Raw genomic sequence first — 21,745 nt, 5'->3', positions numbered from 1 at the left:
TCGAAGAAAAAGTGAGTACGGATTGAGCTAGTTAAAGTGACTCCTCCTTCTAACTTCAAACTCTCCTTTTGTCTTGCTTAAGGGACGTTTTCTTTCATGACTTAAAACCCAACCTTTTCTTGATTCTGGTAAAACACTCACGCGCTCTTTCTGCTTTCTTTTCTTTCAGTCTTGCCACGTGCTTGCTCTTTTTATTTTACGACTAAATTTAATCATTTCAGACTATCCACATCTCCACTTCAATCTTTAAACGGGAGTACAATTCGCTTAAACGAATTCATGTTTTTTTTTGATGGATAACAATTTTAATATTAACCGAGTTAAATTTAATTAATTTATTAAATTATTTATTGTATAATAATACAAAAGCATTCAAAATCATTAATAAAAATAAATGAAAAAGAAATAGATAAAATTATACAACATTGTGATTATAATACAATCACAAATATGAGTTTAAGTAATTACAAATTATAATCAAATCAACATCAAATATAAATAATCTAAGAATCAAAATAATCTAGACTAAAATTGATCCACGAGATTAAAACCCACACATGAAAGTAGATATATGTTCGAATAATTATAAAATAAAATCAAATTAATACAAAACACAAATAAACTAATAATCGAAATAATTGAGATTGAAATTAACCGATCAAATCGAATTAAAACCCACACATATAACTACACATAGTGAAGTGGAAGTGAAACTAAAAACACAAGGTTTAAAGCTTTGACCTTTACTGATAATGTTAACATCCGTAATTAAATAAGATGAAATTTTAATATTAATAAATAATAAAAATAGAATATGTAACAATGAACTGAGTCACTGAAAATATATTAGCACGGATAAAGAGTACAGATGAGTAGAACCAGAAAACATGCAATGAGCTGGAAGGAGATTCCGCGTGTGGGGGATTCAAGTTGTATTTCAAACCCCCTTCCTTTTCCCTTCCTATCTCCTTTTCATTTTTCTAACCCGACCCGACCGAGCCCGGCCCAATCCCCAGTCCCCCACCCCCCACCCCCTTATATATATACCTGCTGCTTCACTTATTTTCCTCACACAACTTCTTCACCATTCAGCTACCAAGCCAAGATTTCCACCCTATTTATAATTTATTAAACATGGCATTCTATTTTATGATTCCCTTATTTGCTTCCATTTTATTTATTTTTCTCTTCAATTTTCTGCTTAATTTGTTCAAATCCAAAAAATCCCGGGACTTACCCCTCCCGCCTGGCACCCTGGGTTGGCCGTACATCGGTGAAACCTTTCAGCTCTACTCCCAAAACCCAAATGTCTTCTTTGCTTCCAAGCAGAAAAGGTGTGTTATTTTTCTTTGTGGCATGTTCTTTGCAGTGTAATGTAATGCATACTTACAATGGGCGGTGGCTTGTGTTTGTTTGTTTTTATATAGGTACGGCTCCATATTCAAGACCCATATACTTGGGTGTCCCTGTGTGATGATTTCCAGCCCGGAAGCTGCGAAATTCGTGCTTGTCACCAAGTCTCACCTCTTCAAGCCAACGTTTCCGGCCAGTAAAGAGAGGATGTTGGGCAAACAAGCCATTTTCTTTAGCCAAGGACAGTACCATGCCAAATTGAGGAAGCTTGTGCTCCGTGCCTTCGTGCCTGAGGCCATCAAAAGCTTCGTTTCTAACATCGAATCCATTGCCAAAGATTCTCTCCAGTCATTGGAAGGCAGGCTGATTACCACTTTCCAAGAAATGAAAACGGTAAGCCCAAAAAACAGAGAGGGAAAAAAACAGGGTTGTTTCCTCTGTTTTTGTTTACCCTGTGTTTGATGATATGTTGATATCAAATATATTTTTTATATTTGCAGTACACATTCAATGTTGCGCTGCTATCAATATTCGGAGAGGATGAAGTGAAGTACAGAGAAGATCTGAAGAGGTGTTATTACATATTAGAAAAAGGGTATAACTCGATGCCCATTAACATTCCGGGTACACTTTTCAACAAATCGATGAAAGCAAGGAAAGAGCTAGCTCAGATCCTGGCCAAAATCATATCGACCAGGAGGGAAACGAAGCAGGAGTACAATGACTTGTTGGGTTCTTTCATGGGTGATAAAGAAGGCCTCACCGATGAACAAATCGCTGATAACATCATTGGTGTAATCTTTGCTGCTCGTGACACCACCGCTAGTGTACTCACTTGGATAATTAAGTACCTTGGAGAAAACCCCAGCGTTCTTCAAGCTGTCACGGTAAGTTTATTGCTCGTCCTATGGGACTAGTCTAAGAAAACTCCACCATAGACACAATGAGTGACTTGGTTGTTTCTTATGGTGTTTTACAGGATGAACAAGAGGCCATAATGAAAGGTAAAGAGAAATGCGGTGAGGAGCAAACTCTGAGCTGGGCAGATACCAAGAAGATGCCCATAACTTCAAGAGTGATTCAGGAGACACTTAGGGTTGCTTCGATTTTATCTTTTACCTTCAGAGAAGCAGTGGCTGATGTTGAATATGAAGGTCAGTTGCACCACAACCTCTGTCAATATATATACAAATACTAAGTCACTCTTTAGTGATAAAAGATTTCATTTGATTTGAAATCTTGATTGGTCCACATTTCAATACAGATAATTCAATCTATATAACTGTTAAGAGTATAATGCTACTACCTTTGCCTTTTTGGTTCAAATAGCCTAACTTGTCTTTTTGGTGTGAAAAATATTAAACAGGGTATCTTATACCAAAAGGATGGAAAGTTTTACCACTTTTTAGAAACATTCATCACAGCCCAGAAATCTTCCCAGATCCTGAAAAGTTTGATCCTTCAAGATTTGAGGTAGACTTATGCAGAGTTTTGTTGTTTTCAATTTTTTTTTTAAATTAAAAAAAAAAGAGAGAGAGAAAGTAGCAATCACCTAAAGCATACTTTTGCTCAATGATTGAACAGGTTGTTCCAAAACCCAATACATTTATGCCATTTGGCAATGGAACACATTCATGTCCAGGGAATGAGTTAGCCAAGCTGGAAATCATGGTCCTTCTCCATCATCTGACCACAAAGTACAGGTAACCGACAGTCTTTCAATCTCTTCCTTTTTTTCTTTTTCTGAGTTTGTGGGATTTTTATGCTCTGCTTGTTTCTATTAATAGAAATGTAAAATAAAACATGACATATAAATATGGGATTTTTTTGCAGGTGGTCTATGGTGGGTACAAACAGTGGAATTCAGTATGGTCCTTTTGCTCTTCCCCAGAATGGTTTGCCCATCAGATTAATCAGAAAATCATAGGCATGCACTCAATTTCTTAATTTTAGAGTATGAAGCAAAGAATGCAAAGGCAAAGACAGTTCCAACAAAGAGCTTTTTGGACAAATGAAGAAACTTGAGATCATAAATAACAAAAATGGAAAGAAAAAAAAAACCAAGACCCCAAACTGTACAGAAAAGAAAAGCAAAATCTGCAAACAGTTTCCTGTTTATTCTTTCTTTCTCCAACTCATAGCAAAGAATAACAAAAAATGGAAAGGGAGTGTCTTTTGTAAGCTTTCTTAATTTAAATGAAGTCCGCAAGGCAAAAAAAAAAAAATTCATATTTATATGAATTATTGAAAATTTTATACATCGTGTTGATTTGGTCGACTTTGATTACTTATTGACAGAATATTTCCAGCAATGAATTTGATTGAGATTAAGAATGCTTCAAACTTTAAAGTGAGCACATAAATTCTCACTAATCAATGAAACTTCTTCAAATGGCCTGCCCTACGTTTATCTTATCTCTTTCCAATCATCTATTCATTAATTGGTTTCATAGTTTATGCCTTCAATCACTGTTAATGTTTGGGTTCAACGAGACAGCTAACTAGCTAGCTATCGTTCACAATACCTATATATTATATCAACTCTTAATTTGCTCTAGCTATGAAATATATAACCTAATTTTCAGCTCTTCCCTTTCTTTTTACTCGTTGCCAACCAAGCTAGTTGTTTATTTGAAGCAGCTATAATTTAAAGAAAAAATGAAAATGAATGGAAACAAGAACTTTTAAGTGCTTCTACGTGCATGCATTGCATGGACTAGTGATGATCCACTCAAACTGATAAATTCAAGCTAGTTGTTAGTAGAGAAGGAGAAAATGATTACTGGGTTTTGCTTTATCTGCTGCATGCAGGTGCAACTCTACATTTCTTCCATTCACAATAATAGATTATCTTGTCAACTTAGCAACTTGTCAACACCAAAGCGGATTCAAACCTGAACAAGTTTCCTGATAAAGAAAGAATAATCCTGAAATTAAGATAATCACGGCACTAATTTATTTTCTTTTTTCTTTTTTGGTTAACAAATTCAAAAAAGTCAACTTCAATTATATAATTACAAGAATGAAGAAGCGGCAACAGCTCCTCCCCCTTTTGACTCACCTATCATTCATGACTTGAAAGCGAAAAATCTTCTGACTTTGGGATCTCCGTTTCTCGTAACAAAATTCAACCACGTGTCATTCTTTCATGAATTATGATCTCCAACATTAATATTTGACTAATTTGCATTTGAATCGCCCAAGTCCAACAAATTAGGTTAAGAATATTATGTAATGTAACTATTAGCTTCGGCCGCCTCCTGATGAATGAGTTGGAGAAATTAAATTAAATTATTATTATTATGAACAAACAGTAAAACCAAAGAGTTGAATTATTTGGTTGCCTTCTCCCTAGTATTTAACTGCCCCTGCTGCCGATAGCAAGGAACGCCGGCCTTACAGAGTCATTTAAATTCAAACCCAAGACAAAAAGGTCCCAAATCTCAATTATTCATTCATTCATTTATATTGTTATTCTTCCCACATTGTCATCGTGATTTATGCCTACATCATCCAACCAACAGAAAGACAAAGACAAGACAAGCGAACATGTCATATCCATCCAACTCACCACTGCCACTGCCACCTATAATACATTTTATTTTTTTGCTTCTTATCTAACCTATTATTATCTTCACATCCTTTGAAGAACAAGTTTGGTTATGCAAATCTCACCTGGCCCTGCCTACCAAGGATAAAAGGGTTGTCAACTCATGACTTTAAGAACCACTGTTCAACCTTAGTTCCTATGAAAAATAAGACAATTTCACAACCAACCGCTCCTCTTTTTTGCTTCAGACAAACTCCAGTAGTCTGATTTACAACGGTCCGTCAGATTCAAAAGGTAATACCCATCCCTTTCAGTCAAGAACCACATATTAGCCCACAAAATGCAGATTATTAAAAGCCAGAAATCTTATGCTCCCAGTAACTTAGAAATGTCACCCATTAACAGCAAAAGTTGCATCAGTCAAATGAGATTAAGATTTCCCCAACTTAAAATAGCTATCAAACTCATTTTTCATGAACCACATTGTTTGGGAAAAGAGAGGAAATATTCACAATAAGAAATACACACCTCAACATCTTTCACGCCCGTGACTTCTCCGTGTTTTTATTCTTATGTAGCTCAACCTGAGCTTGGATGAGGCGGTTTTGTCCTTCAGCCTATTAACAAATTGGAAATAATATAACTGCCATAACTTCCCAGTATGTCAGAACAAAGCATAATCAATAGGGTAGACGCCTAACACCTAAATTCAGCCAAACTGGAAATCAAGTCTGTAAATCCCAAGAACACAGAATTCTACTTCATTATGAACAGTTCAAAGTTTTTTCATCACTATTTTGACCACTTACATAGCTCTGTTCATACTTTAAAGCTCAAAAATGATTGCAAAATCATGCATAAAGAGACGAGGGCAACTTTGCAACACAAACTTCACCAGTTCATTTCCTACCCTTTCTAGCAGGTTCCTTAAGTACTGGATCTCAGCTTTCTTTGCTGTTGACAAATTGTGCACTGCATCCATTACATTAGTCCTACATTCAATTCTCAGCATTTCAAACAAAGGAAGGAACAATAATCACTGCATAACTTAACGTGTCTTTCAGAAATCTGAGGTTCTCTGCAGCTTTTGGATATTAATGCAGCCCAAAAGCAAACAAAAATCTATCTTGTCTCCATTTAGCATTTCTTTCCAAGAAAAAAAAACTAAAATACATGTTTAGGACCACTTCTGGATCTCAAGGTTCATTCCAGTAAAACAAACAACAGAACCGATAATAATTTCCCAACTTATGTGAAATCAGTCAGCACCAGCTTGCTCCCCTAATCTTCATATCAAACTGTGGATCCAAAACTCAACAGGTGTTAAATACATGACACGGCAGAAGTAAGTGCTTGTTTAGACAGGCAACAACTGACAGAAATCTGTGGCGTTTGATGGTTGCAAACAAATAGAAATAAAATTCTTTATGTTTTCCACTCTGTCAGCTCATTTACTTAAGCCTATACTCATTAGCCTAGAGTGCAAGATATTTTTAGAGTAAAGAATGTCCTTGTTTATAAGACCTAAATTAATTTATTTGAACTTTGAACACTATTGGGATGTTTGATTCAAGGAGAAGAGACACAACTTGACAATGGAAGATTGGCACAAAACCAGAATTTAAGTTCTAACATCCAGAATAAGAAGCTAATATAACAATTCTTTGACAATTCAATCTGAAACAGCAAATGTTGAAATAGGATTGAACTAAAAAAATGTTATCCACTGTTATCAGTTAAGCACCCAACATTCAGACAATGTTAGAAACCAGATAGATACCCACTTATCAGAAAAGAAATGGTCAAGACATTGTTCTTCCACAAGTTGCCCCACAGTATCAAGGGCAGTTCCTACCTGCAAAACACAGAAATTTAAAAATCCAAAGTCACGCGCACAGAAGTGATACAATAGGTGCTGGACACAAATTAAATGCAATAATATGGTCAGCAACTTGAATGCAATATAGTGAATCATGTATGCTACGGGGGGTTCTCCCAATTGGTTTTATTTGGAGATTTATCGTGGCTTTATCTCTAAATCAGTATCTCCATTTCGCGTTTTGTTGTCCACTCAATTAGTTTGTTGCTGAATGGTATAAGACTGTGCTCATGGTATAAGATTGTGGTATAAGATATGAACCTGTGAATCTAATTTAACCCTCTTTGAAAAACTCAAGTTTCAACAAAACCTCCCAGAATTGCCTGAACAAACTCATTGATTCCAAATAAAACATTTAGGCTAATTAGTTTGGAAAAGACAGAGGAGAGTTGGGGAGGGGTTTCCCTAACCTTTTCCAACACATTTTTTATTTTCAATGGAATTGCCCATCTCAAGTGGTGCTAAAACATACCCTCACTAGCTTTAACTAATTAGGCTTAGTTAATGTTATAGACTTGACATAAGTGCTTTCAAAAACTCATCTTTTGCCAATAATTTATACCTGGGTCTACCAGGACACATTATTAAGCCAAAATCTTCGTGAAACTTCTAGATAATTACAGCTCAAGGAATGATATGACCTCCAGAATCCTAATGGTCGTATCCCTCCCCCATATTTTACCTTGATTTGTGTACACATCCAAATGATAAAACAAAATAGATCAGTTGTTTAATAAACAGATATCAATGAAATAACCAGAGCAGTAATAAAAGGGTTTATACTAAAATGTTTAGAAGAACTAAGTGGAACAACAGATGAACATAACGCAATCATCTTGGCTGCATTGTTACTCAGCGTAGCACCTAAAAGTAGTGATATGGATGCTACTTTAATTATCGCTGAAAGCTGCAATAACTTTTATTTAGAGATTGTTCTGTTTCCATCAGGATTCATACTATTCAGCTATGTAATTCCATAAATTAGTAGAGAAAACTGACCTAATTTCTGTTCCCCCTAATAATCAATTCAAAGGAAGCAACAGAGTCGAGAAAAGTTTTCATATAATATAGCAAACCACTTAACTACAAACACTTGTTAGGTGCGAGTGTTGTAACTAATTTAAAGAGATAAAGGGGACAGATAATTAGAACACTAACAAACGTAATTTAAGAGTTATGAAAGCAAAGGGTAATATATACGGTATACCTCTATACTCCCATGCGAAGTGGTAATGACCTGAATATGATCCGTAGCGCCATTGGTTAAAGGCTTGGACAAAAAGGAGCTCGCTGTTAAAATCAAGAAAAAAAAACTCGTTCCAGATAGTGTTGAAATATATATTACTTTTTCCTCTTTTAGATTAATTATTTTTAAGAAGTAGGAATACTTCTATTAAGGATCGAGAGAACATAAATAATAAGAAGATATTCCTGGAAAAAGATTTGCATGCAAAAGTGAACTATTGATATGGCAATTGAAGGGGGAAAAAAGAATGAACCTGAATAAACGCTGGTAGAGACGTTCTTGCTCTGTACTTGTAAATTTTGGAAATTCTTTACTAAAATCCTTCATAATTACAATAGAGAAAACCATTTAAAAGTATGCACATTGTGATCCAGCTTTGAGAAAAACTTACAAGAGAAAAAAAAATCTCAAGAATAAAAAGGAAAAAAAGGTGACCTAGCCTCTTTAGAACAGGTAGTGAGAAGGGAGTGAAGAGCGAGGTTGAAGGACATTTTAAAATCGGATTGTCTTCTTCTTATCATCGTAGGAGCTCCACCGCCATTTCTGCTACCCATCTTCTTTTTGGATAAAATACAACACAAACAACCAAAGACCACCCAAAATTGATGTGTGCAGAGTATGCTTCCTATTTCCCAATCAATTCAACGTTAAAATTTAGAATTTCTCCAATATCGCCTCGAGCAAGCAGTAGAGATACATTTAGGAGCCGCTCATGTACGGATATTTACAGAGTAACCTAATTTAACATTAACTTTTATAAAAAAATATGTAGTTCTTTAATTTTATTAGATGATATCACTGAAAGTTAATTCTTAATATATTTGAGCCAAATTTTCTCATAAAATTATACCAGAATTTTTATCAACGAAAAATTAATACTAAAATTTAAATGATATAATTTGATGAAATTTGGCAAAATTACCTATAATATTAATACAAAGCAAATATGCACATATATATATATATTTAACAAACACACCAACAGGTTTGAGTGAACGATGTGATATAATACATTTAACTTATTTTTTGTCTCCCGTTATAATATTTAATCTCACCGCCACTGATATTTTTACACTAACTATATTAAACACACCGTTCAACCAAACTCACCCTTATTATACCACTTTGAAGCATTATTATTTGTCATCACAACAAAGACTCAACATCATACAATACAAAAACCCGTTTTCGTTTTTCGGATTGAGCCAGCCATATAAAAAAAGCCTTGCAGTTGGAACAGCCACGAAATCTCAAATTCACTACAAAGAACACCGCTGTCTTGTGCTGTTTGCCTACGACCCAAAAATGGAAAAAAGGAAATAATATTCCAAAAAAAAGAAACGAAAACTCTGTACTGTCCAACAACTACAGACCCGTACCTGACTCTTAAACCCCATTCGAGGTGGCTGAATCAAATTAATACCACAATCTCTGCATATCTGTGCTAATGATACCTCATTGCTCGTATGGTTCACCTATCAACTGCCCAGTTGCTAGCTGTATGAAGTAAAACCATAATGAAACCCCATTGCTGTAAGTCATGTCAATCCTTCCTTCCCAATATATTTCACCCGAGTATATCTTTAAACAAGTTTGGATTCTGACTCGATGGAGTAACACCCATCTGCCTAACCAGTGCATCCTTTTCCAATGAATCTTTAAGGTTGGGGCCCTTACTACTTTGAGCTACTTGCATGGTTGTAGTGCCACCAACCATATTTGTCATTGGCGGATTTGACAAGCCAGATAAAATATCACTGTCTTTATGGTGTGCGCCAGCAGTTGTCTCTGTGTACAATCCCATTATATCAGGGGACTTCGTAACTGCAGCCGTTGAACTATGATTCACTGCTGAAGAAACTTGAGTTGTTGGCTCAAGAAGACCCTCCAGATCTTTAAATGGATCTAGTGAAGGAGCAGTACTTTTGACAGTTGGTTCTCCAAAATCAAGCAAGTCCGGAGGTTGTTGAACAGATGTTTTTTCTGAAGCAACTTCCATACTAGACTTCGGCGCATGAGACTTCACCATGTGGCTGCTTGGCTTTGAACTCTTATGACCAGTAGCCGACTTCTTTTCTGTTTTTGATGGACCTCCAAACAGCGAAGCAGCCAGTTTCTGCTTTTCTGGAGATATTTCAACTTGTTTCCTAGAATCATAGGTTTCACGTGTTCTTGAATTTGCAGTATTTGACCCATCAACTTGCGTGATACCATTAACTGTTTTCAGGGATGTGGAATTTGAGGTAGATGTTGAGGGAAAGTGTGTTTGCCTACCCCACCTTTTTTGGACTCCATCTAGTCGTAGCTTGAGCTCTGTTGATGCTGCATCTGATGATACAGATGGCACAGTAGTTGTCTGGTAGCTTTCCCTAGGATACATCGGCTCTGGCACTGGAACAAGTTCAGTTGAAGCAAGTGATGCAGGAGGAATCCTCGCTTGCACTGTTTGCTTTGGAAGCTCATATGCCTCAAACCTGAGACCATGTGACGAAGCTTCATGGTGATCTTGATTCCTAAAATTGCTGATATTTAACATTCCAGTGCGTTCACTCTCAGGAATATAGGGCTGAGCACCTTTTTCAATTGCCTCTTGGATATAATCATTAAGGAAGGAAAGGGCTTTATCAACCTGCAAGAGAGGACTAAAAGTGATCTACTCTTGCATGAAAATAAAATATATATTTAGCAAATAATATTCCACCAAGATGCAGTTAACAGAACAAACAAGGAACTAAAATGACAAATAGCCCTAGCAAGTACCCAAAAATAGTTTATTGGCTGAACATATCTGGACTATGGTTTTCATAGAAATGTAGGGGCTTTAAACATCAACCACTTAATCTGGCACCAGATAATATTCACAATCTTGTGAAGCTCCAGTATTGGGCATGTTTGAAAAGAATTATCCAGCATACATGTAGGTCAATTCAATGCAATAACGGAAGACAAGTGCAGGAGGCTATGGCATTACTCTTTCCTCAAGGAAAATTTCAAAATTAAAAGATGTAGCACATAATATTTGAGAAAGCAAGGAGAGATAACACTTACCAAAAACTAAAGGGCAGATGTCAGAGCATTTAAATAACACATCAATCATAGGTTTTAAGTCCTGAACACTCTATAAAACTGAATTTTAGGCCATGGAAGCTTCAATATAGAACATAAGACTTTGAGGGATTTAGGAACTCAAACTATAAAGAAATAGATTTTAAAAACAGGGCCCCGAATTTCAAAGTTCATAAAGTGAGAATATGTACATAAAATCCAAAATAAAGCACCTCAATATCTTCACAACTTGCATCTGATGGCAGAATACTCTCAACAGCATGAGCATCAAGGCCAATCACAGCTTGCAATTCATAGGCCCGTTGCTGTAAATCTGTCGAGTGAGAAGCCAAAAATTCTTCCATTAAAGAATGACACTGCATCAACAGAGGACAGAGCACTCAGTCCACAAATTTTGTCACAACTACAATTTTATTTTTATAATAAATTTTAACATTAATAACAATTTTAAATATTAAATAATATTCTTAATATTTATTGAAAAATATTTATATTACTATTTTAATAATAAATATATATTGCAATTTATAAATATTTAATAATAAATATTTATTAATCTATTATGTTTTAATTAGTCATTGATTATTATTAAGTCTATATAAGATATTAATTATCGTATCATAAAGTAAATTGTAGTTGTCAAAAGATATCCCTATAATATTTTGTCACAAATATAATAAATATAATAAATGTTGTGTTTGTTTCCTTGAAAACAACTTTCAAAAAATGATTTCATGAAAATTTACCAAACAACGAAAAATATTTTATATAAAATCATCTAAACACTAGAAGATATCAGTTTTTCCAGAAAATTAATCCATTTTCCAAAAATCATTTTTCAGAAAATTGTTTTCAATGAAACAAACACAGCCTTACTAGCTAATGTTGAGAGAATTATAGTGCTAACATTTTCTGTTTAAAGCAACCAAACAACCCCAAAACCAGACCTTTCTAAAATGTAGTCTATAAGATTATTATCAAACTTACAAAATACAAACCTCCAACTTGAGTTCTTGAAAATAATGCAAATCCGTAAGAACTATTTTCAAATTATGTTGTTCAGCATCAATCAGATGCATGAAAAGCTAACCATGCTAGTTTTAAATTATTTTCACCATGTTGCACTAAAGACATGCAATCTAACATAAAATTACCAAGAGATGTAAATAGTCATCCACATCAAAGACAGCAATGAGTATGCATTTGCATAGAATAAATTTGTAATCAAGTGCTTGGAAACCAACCTCAGGCAGCATATCTACTTTCCTCCCCGCTGCTATTTCAAATGCATATATTTTCATGAGGGCTGTAACTGCATATGCCTTCAAAAATACGTGAAGGATAGTCACATTTTCGGACAATGAATATAAGAACCATGCATCGATTTTTAGATAACTATAAGAGTGAAATATACAAACATGTTGTTCAACTGCATAAAGATATAGTAATAACTTTAAGAAACATTAAACCATATTACTTGACACCTTAACAGTCTCATCATTCGAATATGCCTCTGCCACATCACATAACTTCCCAGTAATATAGGAAGCAGAGTACTTTCCATCAGCTGTTCCATATTCCCCTAAGACCCAGCAAATTACCTGCAGTCAAAACTCACAAGTCACAATTAAGATAATACTCAAAATTTTAGTACTTCCTGCATGCATAAAAAAAAGATGCAAAGGTTTACTCTAGCACAAAACATACTTGAAGAAAAACGGATGGCAGCTTTGGTTCACCAAGAATGTGCAAGTATGACTCCACCTGCATCAAAACAAAAAAAAGTCACTCTTTTGGTGCATTATCAGATCTAGACCTTAAGCTCCAGCCTTTTTCTACAAAATTATCAGTTCTTTAGGAGGTAAAATGATTTCCAGAATAATGTTAAACTCATTATTAAATCCCCATATACTTATAGGTTCATAAAACTTAATGCATGGCATATCCCATTAAAAAGAACTGTTACGCCCATGCTATATCTTATACTTAAGCATCAAATAATACCATTTAATCCAGTCGTATTTTGCTAATTGACTGTATAAAATTAAAAGATTTCAAGGGCGAAGCTTGACTTCAAAATTAATTGAAGTGACTGCATGTATCAATAAGAAATTCAATTAATGTCATTAACAAAATAGACAAAGCACAAGGTATCACAAAATCCAAGGATTCAAGCTTTCAGGAGAAAAATTCTTTATTCAGATTCGAATTGAAAAGCTATTAATTAAAACATAGATAAAGAAGATTTTTAAACAAGATGCAATATGTAAATAAGTAGTAAATTCATACGATGCCTGAATTTGACATGCAGCAACCCATAATGGGCTCTAAGCACCGCACACGAAAGGCAATCATCAAAATAAGTAAATAACTTACAGCAGATGATCTCAGTTGACTGTCTGCAGTATCATCATCCTCTCCAAATCCCTCAGCAATCAACCGCATCAAATTGTGCGCTACCTTAATATTGACTAGATCTCCCGCATGCTCAAAAACTTTATTCATGGTCTGCCAAGTCAAATTATCAGGAATGGCTACATTCTAAGGTAAGAACCTAATTCCTCAGCGGAAGGTAAAATATTACCTGAATGAACCATTGATTGCTCGGTGCAAATTGCTCCGCAAGTTCAACGCATCGAGATGCTATTTCAGTTTTATAATGATTGTCATTGATGCTATTCATGTAATCAATCATGCGATCAACAATAACCTCCACATTTGTAGACTTGGTCATTTTGTACAGTAGTTCAAAGGTTTTTCTCTTCAGAGTATCATCTGGGTCCTGTTTGGTGCCCTCATGTTAACTAATTGAAATAAAAAGAATGACAGTTGCATGGAAGATAGCATAATTAAGAAGGATAATTATTCACTAAGAAATTTGAAGCCAAACCAAAATTGTAAGCACGGATAAACACAAAAGGCATTTACAGTAGTGTTAGATTAAACTCTGCTATAACATGCATAAGTGCATCATTCGCATTTAAGTATGTATTGAAACGAAATTTTGAACTAATCACTCTCGAGTCTTAAACCACAAATAAGGACCAAGTGCTTAGTAGTGTTAGATTAGACCACTGGAGTCTTGTAAATCCACTCTCAAATTATCAAATCATTAAAGGGTATTCAAGAAAAACTTTTGATTATAATGATTTAAACAGCTTGTTCCTCGCTTCTCTAGCAACAGATCCCTGTATAACATTTTATGACACTGGGAGAAACCTACATTACAACTTACAAAGAGCATTCTCCCTATTTTCCTCTAAAGCTCATCCATCAATCTTAAACGCTACTGCTTCTTCCCTCTTCCACATTTAAGAACCAAGTAAACATTCTACTAGACCATATAGAGCAATTTATATGAAAATAGATAAATATCTCTAGGAGTGAGCGTTTGATCGACTCGAATGAAAAATTTTTGAGTTAATCGAGTACGAGTCTCATTTTATTATCCTAACTTGATTTGAAATTTTTTTCAGATCGAATCGAGTGAAATGAAATTCGAGTCAAGTAGAATCGAGTGAAATTGTTTGAGTTAAATTAAAAATTAAACATGTCAAATTAAAATCTTGTTCTAAATTCCAATATAACTAATTCCATGTCAAAGCATATAAATTTGAAACCATATATATTTGAAAACTCTTTCAAAATCATTAATTTACTTATTTAGGTCCAAAATTATTATTTTAGAAGTTTTTAAATTTTTTAGCTTTTTATATTCTTTAGAATGTTTTCAGAATTTTAATTTTATATTTAAAAAAATTAAAATTTTTATTTTTATTTTTTTTGTAATAGACCAATTTGCTCATTTTCAAAATTGAAAGGGACCAAATGGGTATTTACACCAATCTCTTATTTGAGTTATTCGAATTGTAAAATTCAACTCGACTTGAAACTGAAACTCGAATTACTTATTCGAATTGACTCGAAAAAACCAAATAACCTGATTCGATTAACTTGAAATTTGAAAAATTTTTCAATTTTTTTTATTCGAATCGAGTTTTGCTCACCCCTAAATAACTGCCAGCCCCCACGGGATATATATTATGTTAATCTAGCCTGAGGTTAGTTAGCAAATAACATTCAAGTAAAAATGTGAAATAAACATAGACACTTCTTACCTCTAAGCAATCAATAACAGCCAACTGATGTTGCTCAGCAATCTCTGGACTTATCTTTATTAATCGGCCAAGAGCATCAATGCCCATGTATTTTAGGTTATGACTGTCACTCTGCAACAAGAAACAAGAGTTGGTAAATTAGAAAAAAAAAAACTCAATAGTCTTCTTGAAGATTAGCTCTCTGCACTTCCACAAAGTAGACACTAGCTACATGTGATATACCTTTAAAAATCTGGATATAGCATCCGCTGCAGACTCTAATAACTTGGGATTGGGATATATAGAGGAAACACAGCATATGCACTCATAGAGTACAGCATTTCCTATATTACTTGATGAATCACATTTTCTGAATATGTCTCCCACTACGGTATACATGTTTTCACTTGCTTGCTTGTCACTGCTTCCAAGCAATGCCAGAATTTTCAACAATTTGATCTGCAGAATGCAACTATGATTTTCATATGACCTATAATTTCAATTAAAAAAAATCATCCAATAAAGCTTTTTAAGTGAAACCTAAAAATAAGCATTACCTGAATAAATGGAGCTGGCATCTGATGGTAATCATAAGCCTTAGGTAGTCTGCGTTCAGCAACTTGTTTAAGAATGCTTACAAAGCTGATGACCAAATCTTTGTAAGAATTAACATCATTTGTTATAAGATCAAAAAGTGGGCAAAGAGTTGCACCCATAACTCCAGGATCATTATCACAAAGTCTCTGAAACAAAAGGAAGCCACATTGCATAAATAGATAAATAAGATAACGTATGGTGAAGCCACATTGTATAAATCATCACTGAGAAAAAAATATTGGGAGACGCATCAAAATATCTAATATATCAAGATTAAATTCAACATTTGTAGAATGAGTATTTCAACTTCTCAAGTCAAGGCATATCTATTAAAATGGAAACCTTAGTTCCCCATTGTGGTGCTAATTCTTCCCTTAAAGGAGGTCATTCGAGGATAGAAGGTACTTGAAATTTATGGTTTTAGTTGTGAAACACGTACAAGTTGGTCCCAATAAAAAAAAACTACCCTAAATGAAGAAGAAAAGGCGCAACTTTGGAAAATTGTAGCATTCATTCAACACATCACTAACATGCATGCACAGAAACAAGATGCTTTCCCGATTTCCCATGGGTAAATACACATAGACATGGTTGTACACTGGTTAAAAATAAAATGACGAAAAGGCGCAACTTTGGAAAATTGTAGCATTCATTTAGCACATCGCTAACATGCATGCACAGAAACAAGATGCTTTCCCCATTTCCCATGGGTAAATACTCATAGACATGGCTGTACGCTGATTAAAATTAAAACGCATCAACACATTCATTTGGAATGGTGAAAATATTAAAAATAGATTAAAGCATTGAAATGGAATAAGGTAAATGGGAAGACCTACCTTGCGAAAATTGGAGACGAGATGCGAAACAGAAGAAGGGGATTTCTGATAAAACCGATGGAGAGCCATGATGGCCTTCTTCCGTACAGCCTCCTTAGGATGTGCGAGCAACTCCACAATCTGCGGCAAGACGGCAGGAATTGTCTCCTCATTGATCAACTTGCAAACGGCATTCAAGGCGGCGCAGACCACCAAGTAATTGTCAGACTTCAAATCTTTCTGGATGGTATTGACAATCAAAATGATCAAATCATGATCTTCGTTTAAGAAGAGCGTAACGGCCAAGTAACCGGTCCGTTTGACGAGGAGGCTATCATCGTGAATCATCTTAACGGCGTGAATGTAACCGAAGGAAGCATCGTGACCGAGCATCTCGACGTAAACCAATCTGATGATGTACTCTTTCATCTTGCGCTTGGGTATGTCGGGCTCGGAGATGCGGCGTTTGAGAGTCTCGATCTCGCTGAGAACAATTCGGTCCTCTTCGGCCTTGGATCGAGCCTCGCCAATGGACTTCACCAGATCCAGAAATTCTTTGGATTGGTAGAATCCGCCTTGGGAGCCCTTGGTGAGCTCCCTACCAATCGTCTTCAATTGCTCCAGCTTGGCTACTCTGTACCTCGATCACTTTTTTCCGTTTGGCGTTGAGATTAGATCTACACCCAGAAATCAGATAATATCGAGGAATGTTTCTCTTATGTTTTACAGACTATACAAATACGAGACCTAGAGAGGAAAAAAGAATCCTGTTTTCTTACTAACAGTATATTTAGTATTAGGCCTTTTTATTTTTAATTTATTAAACCACAACAGCAATAACCAACAACATAAACATTTTCTGGTTTGGCTCAATCCTAACAAGTTTCCAAAATTTTTAATTTTGTTATATAAACTGAATTCTGATTTTTAATTTAATGTATTTTTAAAGGATTTAATGTAACATTAAATTTTATTTTTGTTTGATTATACACATTTTAAAAATAAATATATCCATTTATTTTCATATTAAATTAATATAATTATTTGTGTGTGCAATATATAAAAGTACCATAGTCCTATGTAGATAATGTTGATAGTGGTTTGTAAAATTGAATCAAAAGTAAAATTTTATGTATAAAATTACACAAAATCAAAGTTAATATATAGCATTGCACATTAAACAAAAAATTGTGTAGTTTTATATTTATCCCTTATTTATGTTTAAGGGTAAAATAATATGTTTTGTTTTCACATTAGTTTCAAAACTTAGCATATCTTTCGTAATTTAATCAAGAAACTTGAATTCTATTAAGTGTGATGATGTTGTGCTTAAAAATTGTGAAAATTTTAAAATTTTCTTTAACAATTTATAATTTCTTCATAATTTATATATATTTGTATCTTTTAGATTTATATAAATTTTAAAAATTACACATGATGATGTGACACTCTAATGTCATCATACCTTAAAATAATCAAAGTTCAAGGATCAAATTAAGAAAAAATTGTATAATTTTAGGACTAATGTGAATAAAAAATAGAGATCAAGTTGGAAAATTTTGTCAATTTTAGGAATAAAAAATACTTTTATCTCTTATATTTATTCTATTTAATTAATTAGCTTGAGTTAAATTAGTTTTTTGTGCTTATAATTCAATTTTTAATTCAAATATATGATATAATTATAACTTAAAAGAATAAAGATGAGGGAATGGGTGAAAAAATAAAATAACTTTAGGTAAACTATAAAAATAGTTATTTTTATTTGTCTCACGCTACATTTCAGTCATTTATGTTTGAAATGTTACGTTTTAGTCACTTACGTTATCGTGTTGCAACATTTTAGTCACTAAGCATTAATTGTCGTTAACGGTGTAACAGTAAGCTGACATGACACACTAACTCATCATTGCAAATGAAAATTTTTGGTTAAATTATACAATTGGTCTATATTTTTTTTTCATTTTGAGCTATTTATTTTTTTCTTTTATTTTCTTTGAACTTTCCTTTTATTTTCTGTTTTTTTTTTCCATTCTCTTCTCCTTCTCCCTCTGTTTTCCACCCTTTTGTATTTCTTTTAACGTAAATTTTTTATACTTTCCATTTAGTAAACTAGTCCCTATACTTTTATTTTTTAATAATTTAAATCGAGAAGATCAACAAGGAGAGGGAGAAAGCAGAAGAGAATGAAAAAAAGAAAAAAATTAAAAGAACATAAAAGAAAAAAATCAAATTGCTCAAAACAAAAAATATAGGATCAATTGTATAATTTAACCTAATTTTTTAAATGATGATTTAACATGCTACATCGACTTATCATTACTTCGTTAACAATAATTAACGGCTCATTGACTAAAATTTTACAACACATTAACGTAAGTAACTAAAACGTAACATTTCAAACATAAGTGACTAAAATGTAAAATGAGGTAAACAAAAGTTAATTAACGTTGTAACTTGTTATAATTTCACAACATGAAAATATGATATTTGTTATTATTTCACTGAACCATGCGTTTACATATTATAATGGAATTGAAATATGTTTTCTAGTTTGCTTAGTCATTTCGATGTGGACATGGAAGCATTGTATGACCTGGGTTCCTACACCACCCGCATAACCTCGGTTGATTTGACTTATCCCGAATATCCATGTTGTCGTGTATTCAAGATGACGTGGGTCGACCTTTTAGTTTGCAACGTAATCTTCTATCGAGTAACAACTTAAACGGAACAACTGATATAGGCTGCCACTTACGTTCATTTGGGACTGGTGGGAATATGTGTCTCCACACGTTGTACAACTTTTCTAATTTGTACACTTTATTGACAAAGCTTATAGGATCCAAATGGAGATTGATACAAGTTGCAATTACATGAGCGCATGAAAATGAAGTGCGTCAAATCTCCCACAGTCACAAGTCTTATTTTTCAGGTGTACATGGTATTGTCCCCCAGCAATACCTTAGTTCAGTCTGTCGAACTCCATTACCCAAAACCATAGATCGTCGCGCAAGTGACAAACTGTGTGCATGTAGTTGGCTCGTGCCTTACCCTTCTTAATTTGTTCTAGTATCGCCGGGCACCATACATGGCCTCCTTGCAATTGCCCAACATAACTCGCCGCTCACTTTGGTAATAGTTCTGCCAAACAGAAGTATGTCTCTTTGACAACCTAGGTTATCAGCAAATGACACGTTCCTTTTAAAATAGAATTGATGTATCCCGCCAGGTTTGAGGTCATGTGACCATATCGTAGACCCCTGTCGTAGAATTGTGTCCACTGATCAAAGGGTATGTTAGAGAGGTGACGTGCCCCTACCGAGTTAGTTGACCGTAAGATTTCTAATATCTCATGAAAATGGTCCTTCATGATCTCGTACCCTACCAGTAAAAGTTGATAGTGACAATTACATACCAAAGAATATAAAAAAATAAACGGAATATTACAAACCAAATAATATTGGTGGTGATTACATGCCCATATTAGTCACTTGTGATCGCTCAGCGGTAGAGGGATATTACTGGTAGTAGTTGGACGTAACGTGTCTTAGACAGTACCGATGATGTGTGCAGTCCTAGAGGCTTCCCTGCCGTTCAATTGCAGATAATATTTTAGTTCCCTGATTCGAGATGATGCATATATCAGGTTGGGGGTAGACATCCTCCTCAACCTAGACAGAAAGAAATCCCAGTTGTCTGCTTTCTCCCTTGGTGTTACTGCAAATGCAATTGGAAGGATTCTCCGATTACCATCCTATGCCATAGCTAACAACAGTCGATGGGTATATCTACCATACATAAAGGTACAGTCTATTTGTACCAATTTCTTGTAGTATTGGAACGCTTGAGAGCACTGCTTGAAGGTTTAAAACAAATGGCATAAGACTTGGCATCCATGGCGCAAACGATCATTGTGGTAGGCGAGCTCCGTTTTAAGATTTGTTACGCAACCTGAGACGTACCTCTCCAACACCTGACACCACTGCCATACCTCATTGTATGACGTGTCCTACCTACTGTGCATCTTCTCTAAAGCCTTCTATTTTGCTATCCATGACTTGCGATACGAATGCGTGTAGTTGAATTGGCTACGAATATTTGCAATTAAAACTGGCACGACAGTCTTTCGATCTGCTTTCACCATTAGTAGTATTATGTCTGCGGTCATATTTGAATCCAACTTTCAATGATCCCGTGAAACACTTACAACCACATGAGTATGTAAAATCTTAATTAATAAAACCTTAAAACCCCGTGATACTTTACCAGAGGCAACACGCATATGTGAACCGATGAACTTTTTTATCGTCCACAATCTTGTCTTCTTATTAACAGAAGCCATGATTTTCCATGCACATCTATCGTCTCTCATTGCACACTTGGCCTTGAACCTCTCAGATTTGGATTTAACCACGGGAAGTTAACCTCGTTCTTGATGTTGTATTGCTTAATGCAGCGAGAAAATCATATTTACTTGAAAACTCCTTGCCTACTTCCAAATCACCCGAATCCGATAAAAGACTTGCAAGGCCAAGCCTTTTGTGTTGTAGTTCTGCAAACTCCAACTCATCCTTTGCTGATAGATCGACATTATGTATGTGGGCTAGAGACGAGTACGCCGTAAATCATGGATCATCTTCATCTTCATCTTCATCCCATTCACCGTCTTCCGATTCAGTTGGAACAGGGTCTGGTTTAGAAAATAATGCAACTTCTGAACCATCGGCACCGGGCTCCCGAGAAGATTCATTGCCATCTTCATTCCCAGACCCACCAACATCTGCTATGTTGGAGGTCCCCTCGCTAGTGGATGTCATAGGGATTACATCATCCCTTCTCGTGTATGTGTCGTAAAGTTCAAAATTACATGTCGATTGCCACCACTGGAAGTTGCTTCCATTCTTCAATAAGTATTCCCAACGTTGGACATCGACCCACCTAGGTTCATATCCCATCCACTAATTGAGTGTCGTGCAAGGGTCGTGTATTACGTTCTACCACCAAAACTCGATAGTTTAGCGTTCTGCCTCCCATGATTGAAATCTAAGGCCGAGAAGGAAGAGTGTCTTCCTATTGATGATTCTGGGATATCATAATGGGAAATTTCTAACAAAGTGGTTGGACTATCGACATTTT

At 34.9% G+C, this 21,745-nt stretch overlaps 3 protein-coding genes across 5 annotated transcripts; 1 reads left to right on the top strand and 2 right to left on the bottom strand.

Moving 5' to 3' along the window:
- The first annotated feature begins 1,061 nt into the window (after positions 1–1,061).
- On the top strand, positions 1,062–3,609 carry LOC105791826 (abscisic acid 8'-hydroxylase CYP707A2). Its single transcript, XM_012620067.2, has 7 exons — positions 1,062–1,334; positions 1,428–1,746; positions 1,854–2,240; positions 2,333–2,507; positions 2,720–2,826; positions 2,938–3,056; positions 3,187–3,609. The coding sequence occupies exons 1-7, from the start codon at positions 1,135–1,137 to the stop codon at positions 3,278–3,280; spliced, it is 1,401 nt and encodes a 466-aa protein (XP_012475521.1). The 5' UTR covers positions 1,062–1,134; the 3' UTR covers positions 3,281–3,609.
- Positions 3,610–5,914: 2,305 nt separating this feature from the next.
- Positions 5,915–8,771, bottom strand: LOC105791827 (uncharacterized). Of its 3 annotated transcripts, XM_012620071.2 has the most exons (5): positions 8,464–8,771; positions 8,282–8,349; positions 7,990–8,072; positions 6,688–6,758; positions 5,915–6,201 (listed from the first exon to the last, which is right to left on the bottom strand). In XM_012620071.2, exons 1-5 carry the CDS (start codon positions 8,580–8,582, stop codon positions 6,192–6,194), a joined length of 351 nt encoding a protein of 116 aa, XP_012475525.1. In that variant the 5' UTR covers positions 8,583–8,771; the 3' UTR covers positions 5,915–6,191. The 3 variants fall into 3 exon arrangements, with proteins under 3 accessions (XP_012475525.1, XP_052490628.1, XP_052490627.1); XM_052634668.1 differs by lacking the exon at positions 6,688–6,758; XM_052634667.1 differs by lacking the exon at positions 5,915–6,201 and having other exon boundaries at positions 6,524–6,758; positions 8,464–8,770.
- A 352-nt stretch (positions 8,772–9,123) lies between these two features.
- LOC105793377 (AP-4 complex subunit epsilon) lies at positions 9,124–20,506 on the bottom strand. Its single transcript, XM_012622291.2, has 12 exons — positions 20,430–20,506; positions 16,628–17,246; positions 15,749–15,934; positions 15,435–15,650; positions 15,213–15,323; positions 13,679–13,876; positions 13,471–13,602; positions 12,802–12,858; positions 12,579–12,695; positions 12,339–12,416; positions 11,307–11,450; positions 9,124–10,657 (listed from the first exon to the last, which is right to left on the bottom strand). Exons 1-12 carry the CDS (start codon positions 20,504–20,506, stop codon positions 9,596–9,598), a joined length of 2,997 nt encoding a protein of 998 aa, XP_012477745.2. The 3' UTR covers positions 9,124–9,595.
- Between the last annotated feature and the right edge of the window lie 1,239 nt (positions 20,507–21,745).

Source organism: Gossypium raimondii, chromosome 8, assembly GCF_025698545.1.
Source record: "Gossypium raimondii isolate GPD5lz chromosome 8, ASM2569854v1, whole genome shotgun sequence".
Lineage (NCBI taxonomy): Eukaryota > Viridiplantae > Streptophyta > Magnoliopsida > Malvales > Malvaceae > Gossypium > Gossypium raimondii.
The sequence above is the reverse complement of the archived record's forward strand: the minus strand, read 5'-3'. Positions and strand labels throughout refer to the sequence as shown.

Bases quoted from the DNA above. Each gene is read 5' to 3' on its own strand.
- LOC105793377 (XM_012622291.2), bottom strand. From the start codon at position 20,506: ATGGATGCCAAGTCTTATGCCATTTGTTTTAAACCTTCAAGCAGTGCT. The intron at 11,451-12,338 runs GTTGGTTTCCAA...CTGTTGATGCAG, and splicing joins AAGTAGATATGCTGCCTGAG to TGTCATTCTTTAATGGAAGA. The intron at 10,658-11,306 runs GTGCTTTATTTT...CCTCTCTTGCAG, and splicing joins CAAGTTGTGAAGATATTGAG to GTTGATAAAGCCCTTTCCTT.
- LOC105791827 (XM_052634667.1), bottom strand. From the start codon at position 8,582: ATGGGTAGCAGAAATGGCGGTGGAGCTCCTACGATGATAAGAAGAAGA. The intron at 8,073-8,281 runs GTTCATTCTTTT...TGATTTTAACAG, and splicing joins CTCTACCAGCGTTTATTCAG to CGAGCTCCTTTTTGTCCAAG. The intron at 6,759-7,989 runs GTATACCGTATA...TGTGTTTTGCAG, and splicing joins CTTCGCATGGGAGTATAGAG to GTAGGAACTGCCCTTGATAC.
- LOC105791826 (XM_012620067.2), top strand. From the start codon at position 1,135: ATGGCATTCTATTTTATGATTCCCTTATTTGCTTCCATTTTATTTATT. The intron at 1,335-1,427 runs GTGTGTTATTTT...GTTTTTATATAG, and splicing joins TTTGCTTCCAAGCAGAAAAG to GTACGGCTCCATATTCAAGA. The intron at 2,827-2,937 runs GTAGACTTATGC...ATGATTGAACAG, and splicing joins TTGATCCTTCAAGATTTGAG to GTTGTTCCAAAACCCAATAC.